Source organism: Lutra lutra, chromosome 2 (genome assembly GCF_902655055.1).
Source record: "Lutra lutra chromosome 2, mLutLut1.2, whole genome shotgun sequence".
Lineage (NCBI taxonomy): Eukaryota > Metazoa > Chordata > Mammalia > Carnivora > Mustelidae > Lutra > Lutra lutra.
In genome coordinates this window covers 81,961,675-81,970,684 of record NC_062279.1, presented here as the reverse complement: position 1 = coordinate 81,970,684, position 9,010 = coordinate 81,961,675, and the positions used below count along the sequence as shown (strand labels likewise).

General features: G+C 38.7%; 1 protein-coding gene across 1 annotated transcript in view; it reads left to right on the top strand.

The window, feature by feature from the left end:
• Positions 1 to 5,816: 5,816 nt before the first annotated feature.
• GLRB (glycine receptor beta) overlaps positions 5,817 to 9,010 on the top strand; it is a 101,851-nt gene continuing 98,657 nt past the window's right edge. Inside the window, exons 1-2 of the mRNA XM_047717816.1 lie at positions 5,817 to 6,216; positions 7,900 to 8,049. Of these exons, the coding sequence (XP_047573772.1) occupies positions 7,928 to 8,049 (122 nt within the window). The 5' untranslated portion in view covers positions 5,817 to 6,216; positions 7,900 to 7,927. The remainder of the gene's footprint in view (positions 6,217 to 7,899; positions 8,050 to 9,010) is intronic.

Genomic DNA, 9,010 nt, shown 5'->3' with positions numbered 1-9,010 from the left:
TTCCTAGTCTATAGTCAGAGTTCTGTATAAGCCATGTCTATGTCTAAAAACCAAGCTGCTTTAGATCACCTCTATGTAACCAGAATCAGAGTCTTTTAGTTTGCTTGTTTTTTTTTGGTTTGTTTGTTTTTGTTTTTGTTTTAAAGATTTTATTTATTTATTTGACAGAGAGAGTCAGAGAGAGAGGGAACACAAGCAGGGGGAGTGGGAAAGAGAGAAGGAGGCTTCCTGCAGAGCAGAGAGCCTGATGCGGGGCTGGATAGGAGAACCCTGGGATCATGACCTGAGCCAAAGACAGAAGCTTAAAGACTGAGCCACCCAGGTGCCCCTCAGAATCAGAGTCTTAATGTTTTACAGGACGTTAAAGATGGAACAATCCCATCTCTTCACCTTCCAACTCTATTATACTATATGAGTGGATTTATCTTTGAAGTGTTTGGTTTCTCATAAAAAATACAAGTATAAGAATAACTTGCCAAGATATCTTGAAGTTTTTAAAGCATAATTCAATGACATTTCTTGCAATTAATCAATAAAAAGTGGCTATCATTTAAAAGTTAGTTTTAAAATAATTAGGAGATTGGAAAATATTTTAAGGATAATACACTATTTGAAAAAACATGGAAGTGATCTTGGGCTATCAAGTATTGTTTTTGTTATTCCAGTATGTTAAAATTGACTGCTCATTGAAATTTCCTAATACAAATTTTGTTCTCTTTTTGAAATCGTGAATAGTACTTAAGAGATTCTGAATAACTGACACATTATCTAATTATTCTCTGTTGTAATCTTCCCTTTATATTTTAGTCCCATTATCTATTTTTGAATCATTTTTAAAGATGATGAATTGGGGAAAAACACATCTAAAGTAGCTGGACATGGGGGTGTCTGGATAGCTCAGTGGGTGGAGCCTGCTACTCTTGACCTCAGAGTTGTGAGTTCAAGCCCCACATTGGGTGTGGAGCCTACTTAAAATAAATTGATTTAAAAACTAATAAGAAAGCTGGACATAGTGGAAGAACTGGATAAAGGCGTCAAAGGGTACAAACTTTCAGTTTTAAGGTAAGTAAGTTTTGGGGATGGAAAGCACAACACGATGTCTATAGTTAACATAGTATATTGTATATTTGAAAGTTAAAAGTTCTCCTCACAAGGAAAACAATGTGTGAAGTATGCATGGTGATGGATATAGTAATAATCATTTTGCAATATATACAGATATCAAAATATTATGTTATACACCTGAAACCTATACAATATTGTAGGTCAATTGTATCTCAATAAAATGGGGAAAAATAAAGGAGCTGGACATGCTTTTCTTAAAAATCTGTGGTGGTAATAATAGAATTTGGACTGAAGTTATGATGAAAAATCTCATTATGACTTACAATTTGGACTAATGTTAATAAATCAGCATGACCTGCATAGAGAAAAAATAAAAAGGGAATAAATGTATGTATTCCAGACTAATGTTTTAAAGCTACTTAAGCCATAGCAAGAGTGTTAAGTGCTTATGTCATATAAACAAATAATATGGCAAGAAACTTGTCTTTTCTTCTAATGTTTGGCTACTCAGTCTAACACAGGATATTTAGGACAGCATTTACATTTGATTTTCAAGTAAAATAGATATTATAAGCCACATAAAGCTGGGTACATAAGAAATAGGGTTCTTATTGGATATGTTGAGCTAGGTTTCCTAAAATGATTCCAGGTAGATGTAAGTAAAGGCACAAACAAGCAGAAAGAAATGTAAAACAGGATCTTATTAATAAAAAAAAAAGTATCATTCCGTTAAGCAAATAAAATTCTGTTTAGTTCTTAGAACAATCTGAAACTTATGTACTGTTCTTTTCATTTTGCTGATAAGAAAACACAACATTTAAAGAGATTAAGCAAGTAGGCCAAGATTTATTCATCTACTCAACCTTGTTTTAGGTGCTTGGGCAGTATCAATTGACAAAAACAGACACAAACCTCTCCCTTCATTGAGCTTACATTTTAGTGTGGAAAGAGAAGCAACACATACATTAATAAGTCATGTAATATATTAAAAGGCAATAAGTACTATGAAAAAGAAAAAGAAAAGCAGGAAAAACGGGATCAGAAATCCTTGGAGATGGGACAGTTTTCACTTTAAAAAAATATTAGATAAATGCCTTGAGAGGGTTACATCTCAGAAACAACTGAAGAGGGACGCCTGGGTGGCTCAGTTGGTTAAGCGGCTGCCTTCGGCTCAGGTCATGATCCCAGCGTCCTGGGATCGAGTCCCGCATCGGGCTCCTTGCTCAGCGGGGAGCCTGCTTCTCCCTCTGCCTCTGCCTGCCACTCTGTCTGCCTGTGCTCACTCTCTCTTACAAATAAATAAATAAAAATTAAAAAAAAAAAAAGAAACAACTGAAGAAATTAGGGAACTAGACATGATTGTCTGGAGGAAGAGCATATTCATTCATTTATTTATTTATTTATTTATTTATTTTCAGTGTAACAGAATTTGGAGGAAGAGCATTTTAAGCAAAGAGAACAGCGGTAGCCAACAGCCTAAGGCGGGCTCTGTGTGGCATTGGCAAGTTGGAGAAGCAGCAAGATCAGTATGGATGGAACCAAGGGATCAAGGGGAAGAGGGAGAGAAGACAGTATTTGGAGAGGGTACATGACATTAGGAACCTTGTGAACTACTGTGAACACTTTGGTTTAGAATCCAAATAAAATGAGGAGCCATTGCTGGGTTCTGGGTTGAGGAATGACATCATCTGACATATGACTTGTTTTAAACATTTCTGTTGCTGTGCTGAGAATATTAGAGGATAGGGGAGACCAATGGCAGAGGAAAGGAGAGCAAACAGGAAGCTATTACAATAATCCAACCTAGAGATGAAGGTGACTCAGTCCGTGTTTGTTATAGTAAAAGTGGTGAGAAACAGTTTCCTCATAGTTTGGATGTGAGGAGGGAGACTAAGAGAGGAATCAAGAACAACTTTTAAGAAATTTTGGCCTAAGCAACTGGAAGGAAGTGGTCGTCATCAATTAAGAAGAAGACTGAATTGGAGCAGATTTGGGGGAGAAGAACATTAGCTCCATTTTGGACGTGTTGAGTACAAAGTGTTTATTAAATGTGCAAGCTGAGACATTGAGAAAGCAATTGGATATTTGAGTCTAGAGTTCTGGAAAGAAGTCTTGTTTGGAGAAATAAATTTGGGAGTCATCAACAATGATGCTGAAAGCTACATACCTGGATGAAATTACTAAAACAGTGAAAGAAGATTTAAAGAAAAATAGAGAAAGTTGGCCAACTCTTGATAGGATTGGGGAAAATCAGATTATTTCATGACATTATTGGGAAGGTTTCCCTTTGACAACATAATACAAAAAAAAAAGCTATATAAATATAGGTGACTTGATCATCTTCATAGAAAATATTAAAAATTCTGAACTTCATGGCTTCACAAGCCTGGAAGAGGTCTTTCTAGGTCACCAACTGTTCTTTTTAAACTTTGGGCAAAAGAAAATGAACCCAAACATATCTAAACAGTTGGACATGCTTTTCTTATAGATAACTAATTCTCCAATAATACATCGATAGATGGCATAATTACAAAATAATACTAGGGGAGGTAAACCAGTCAATTTTAGGTATTTGCACACATAAGCTCTTCTAAATGTGTTTCTAAGATTTTTGTAAGCAGAAGGTGGGTATATTTCATTACAGGAATCTGAGTATCCTATTATTCCAAACTTTTAGTGATACCTTGATTATGAGAAAACAAAGTTTATGGTTTTCTTTGACCTCTGAACTCCCTTGGTTGCATGAAACTTTTCTTTTGTCCTTCTGTAGGGGATGAAAAAAAAATTTCCCTTTACCCTTCTAGGTTCTTGGCTAAGAACCACCTCCCCCTGTCCTCTCCCCTAATAAAAGATTAACAGGAGAAAAACAAACAAAAGTTTAATAACATGTATACTTCTTATATACTTGGGAGGCATCCAGGAAAACTGAGTAACTCTCTAAAATGGCCCAAGCCATGGTCTTAAATACCATTTACTGCTAAAGACAAAAGAAGATATTGGGGGGCAAGAGGTTGTCAGGAAGGCCAGTTGTGGAGGTTACCAGGAATAGCACAGTAACTAAGGGTATGTTGTTATACAGATTTAAGTCAGTAACTTCTCCATCAACAAGAGTTTCTAGAGATTTAGTCACCCTCCTCCTCTCCCTGGTATAGAGAAAGAGAGAAAGGGAGAAAGACAGAGAGTGAGACAGAGACAGAAACAGAGAAAGAGAAACACCTTTGCAAATGGAGACTTCCCTTATAAATGTGAATTTTATTATTATTATTTTTTACAAAAGGTAACTTTTTCCCCAGTTTTCAGAGCTTCTCTTATGTCTGCTGTTTTGTAAAAATAATCAGCTCAAAGTAATCCTTATTCCAAAGACATATATCTTGGGGTAGCAAATTCTGTTCCCATTCATTTTCTTACATGACTTGTTCGCCAAAACTTATATATTATTAAACTTATATGATCAATGAAATTCTCCTTTATACACTGGTAAAATCCAAGATCCTATCCTGATCCAATTTGAAGACTCCAATAGGATAGCTCTTTATTTTTTTTTTAAAGATTTCATTTATTTATTTGACAGACGGAGAAGCGGGCTCCCTGCTGAGCAGAGAGCCTGATGCCGGACTTGATCCCAGGATCCTAGAATCATGACCTGAGCCAAAGGCAGAGGTTTTAACCCACTGAGCCACCCAGGTGCCCAGGATAGCTCTTTAAATAAAATAATGATCAAATGCTAACCTTAGGCAGCAGAGCACCTTGTGAGCTTATAGAACATGGTTATACATAGGAAATATTCCCTTCCTGGCATAGATATGGGTTGAAGTATTTATTAGTGAATACATGTGTAGGTCCAAATATATGATGCAAAGTGGTGCTCACCTGAAACAATGATTTTTTTTTTTTAAGGTTTATTTATTTGAGAGACAGAGAGCACCCACAGAGGGGGAGTAGCAGAGGGGAAGAGCTAGGAGAGAGAATTTCAAGTAGACTCCCTGCTGAGCCCAAAGTCCAACACAGGACTCCATCCCACCACCATGAGATCATGACCTGAGCCAAAATCAAGAGTCCCACAATTAACTGACTGAGCCACTCAAGTGCCCCTGAGACAATGCTTTCTTAATTAAAAAAAAAAAAGTCAATTAGCCCTAGCATCAAGAGGTAATGGGAAAGTTTTGCCACCCACAGGTGCTTTGTCAAATGAAAGCCTTCATCTTAGAAAACGACCACAACCAACACTTGGCTACCAGAAGGCAAAGGTCATACCTGACTCAAAACTGTAAACATCAGACTGAGTCTCTGGTAAATTCCATTCAAAATATGTAACACTAAATAATCCCTTAATGTATTTGAACTTCACTTTCTTCATCTGCAAAACGGGAATGACGACATAAAACTTGCCCAGGAATGAACCTTGTGAGGGCCAAAGGAGACAATGCAGGGCAAGGGTTTTGAAACTGTCAAGTGCAGGATTACATGATTTCAGTGATTTTGACTAGTTTACGTTTGCTTAGAAAGGTCAGGCTTTTGGAAATTGTTGGTAAGACTCAGAGATTACGTTAGATGTCAGGAGTCTGATGATTAAATTAGAGAAACTGAGTGTTGTCCGCCCTGGTCCAAGAAGGTCATCCGTTATTCTCCTGTTTCTGTTACTAGTGATTCAAAGGTGACCCTAAAAGAATTCCAGCCCCTTGAAAAGCACCCCCCCTCTTCTGTATCAAAACGGTCCTCAACCCCCATTCCCCGCGCCCGTCTTTTCTAGTCCCTTGCAGGGGGACTACATTTCACAGAAACCGCTCAGTGCCGGAGGGGAAGGTGCTGTGACGTCCTTCCACGCGCTATCGGAACACCTTTTCCCTCCTCCGGCCCGCCGGCCCGCCGTCACGCCAGTCCGCCGTCCCGCCAGCCTTCCGTCCCTGGCTCGCGGCAGCGTGGCCCGCGGACCCGCAGCGGCTCGGAGCGCGGCTGCGGACGCCCGGCGGCGGGGCGCCACGGCGCAGGCTCCGCGGCCCGAGCAGGCGCGTCAGCCGAGCTCGGCGGTGGCGCGGGCGGCGGGGACGCAGCTGCCCCCGCTCTGCTCCCGCCGCACCCCCAGAAGCCACCGCCGTCTGGGCCCCGAGCCGCCGCGTCCTCGCCTGGCGGCTGCGGGCGGGGGCGCCTCGGGTAGGTGTCGGGGGCTCTTGGCTGGGGTGAGGGAGGAGGGCAGGAGAGGACCCGCAGTAGGAGGCGGCGGTGGTCTGGGGACGGGAATAAACGCTCTGCGGAAGGACCGGGTCAAGCCTGGGGTGGTGGAGGCGCGGGGAGCACTGCGGCGTGCAGGGGGAGGAGGCGAGTGCTGCCCTGCGTGGGTAAAGGGGCGCGGGGCGCCCGGCAGCCGAGTCAGGGATGCACCGATCCGGTGGCGTCCGCGGATACGCTCCGGATGGAAGGATGCTGAGAGCCGGGGGGAAACTGGGAAAACGCAGGATTTGCGGGGAGGGCTCCTTGCGTTGTTTTGTGAAGCTCCTTCAGTCATTGCAGCTGTCCCCTTTGAAAGGTTGGAGGTGAAGACAGGGAGCATAGGGTTGGATTTCTCTGGACCCTTCAAACCATTGGGACGGCCCGCCTGTTTTCCTGGGGAAGAATGTAGAGGTGGGAGAAGTACCTGCTGCTGTGGGCAGAGGTGTGTGGAAGCTGATGCCACCGTAGGATGGGGGAAGGGAACGTCCAGTGGGAAGTTGACAGAGGAGAACCTTCTGTTGTTGCTCTGGGCATGATAAGCCCCCTCTGGTCCTCGGAGAGGGGGCCTGGGAAGAAGCCCTCTGGCTTGCCATAGGTGCTGTAAAGGATACATGGGAGAAAATAAGAATTCCTGGGAGAAAGGGTGGTGAAAAATATGACACAGGAGAAGCAAAATTATAAGGGTGAGATAGGAATTAAGAGAATGGTGAGGAGTCTGATAGATCTCTTAGTCTGCAGAAAACAATGATGGAGAAAAAATTTATGGTTTGGAAATGAAGGACTTCAATAAATATTCTAGTGTTACTAGACGCTTAAAGTTCTTCTTCGTCGTCGTCGTCTTCTTTTTTTTTTTTCTTGATGAATCGGACCGGCAAGAATATAATTATAATTTGAGCATAGAAAGTGTTATTAAAATAGGTCTAAGAAGATTATTTTGAAGGGTCTGACTATACTTGCTAGTTTTTTTTTTCATATTATGTTACCTAGAATGTAGAGTCAAAAATCATCTTCGATCAATCTTAATATCATCAAAGTGGGAAAGCCAATAAAATACCTTAAATCAATATGCACCCTTTTTGGGTAAAAGGTAACTTGCAAATTTAATGTGTTTAAATAAAAACAACGAATTTAAAGTGTGAAATTTTGATGCTAATATTTTTCTTTTATCTCTGTCAATTCTTTAATCTTTGCGATTAGAATAGTTTTATTATTTTTGAAAAAATATACATGCAAAGTTCAAAAATATAGAAATTGAAAAAGGAAATAAAAAATCCAAATGTACAAGAAGAAGGAAACCATTTTAACACTGTGTTAAACATTCTTGCAGGTAGTTTTCTAAGCATATATTGAATATTGTGCAATTCAATGTCAACTTACGATTTTCTCTAACTATAAAATCAGAAATTTTGCATACTTATCTTTTATACCTCCTTGGGGTTGTATTTTCTAAGAACCGTTATTCCATTTAACCTTTACTCACAAATATATAATGAAGGCCAACCACATAGGTTTGAGCAATGAGAATTTCATGTACAAATGTACTTGTCCTTTGGGTAGTAATGGTCATACTCCTTAGAGTCGTATTGTTATCATGTTATGTAAACCTTTTCTTGTTCTTTCTTGTAGATTGATCTCCTGAAACTTAACTTTCAAGATGAAGTTTTTATTGGCGATTGCCTTTTTTATTTTAATTTCCTTGTGGGTTGAAGAAGCTTATTCTAAAGAGAAGTCTTCAAAGAAAGGGAAGGGGAAAAAGAAGCAGTATCTATGCCCATCGTACGTCCTTCATGTCTTATATTATTATATGGAGAAATGTTATTGCATTTTTTATCAAAGTAAGGTGGTTTGTTGAAACATATCAGCAGAACTTTTCATATCAGAATATGTACCCATTGGTTTCACAAGAGAGGTTTAGAATGTGATAGCTAATACCTAGTGCTTAAGATAAAGTTTTATAAAGTTTTGTTCATGCTCTAGGATTACATAATTTATGTACATATTTTATAAAATTAGGAAAAAATTACTATTTCTTTCTTACCATAAATATGGAGCTATAATTGGATACTAGAATTCCATGTTTTGAGCAACAACAGTTCAAAAGGATGGTTTTAAAAATTCCTAAAAATGAATATCAATTTAAAAATTAGCTAAAGTATGATTTTTAAGGTATATTTCATTTATGTTGATGCATGGAAGAAGAAAATTCACATGGTAGATCAGTTTTCTATTTCAATATTTTTCTGCAAAGGGCTTAGATTGGAAAATTATTTTTTTCAAAATTGGATATTTTTCAAAAAAGATGTTTTTCCTTTTCAAAAAAGGAATATTTTTTCAAATATTTCAAATATTTTTCAGAAAAGGATATTTTTCAAAAAATATATCACTAAATTTGAAGTTACTTGTAAAAACAAAATCTAAATCTGAAACACCAACTCCTCCTTTTGTGGTTTGGACTTTTTTTTTTTTTGAATAGGGATGGTTAATATTACTGGAAAATCACAGCATATTTTTTATAATACCTAATGGTTACAGCAATTGAAGAGTTTGTAAGTAAATAACTTTCATAAATATAAGGGATCTTTAGGTAATAAGATCACATACGCAGTGATCTGGAATAAAAATTAATTTGCTGTTACAGGTCATTTTTTAATTAAGATGTTTTAAATGTCATATTGATCATGGGTGACATCTCAGAATCAACATTATTTTAAGGTAGACCATGATAGTTTTGTAGATA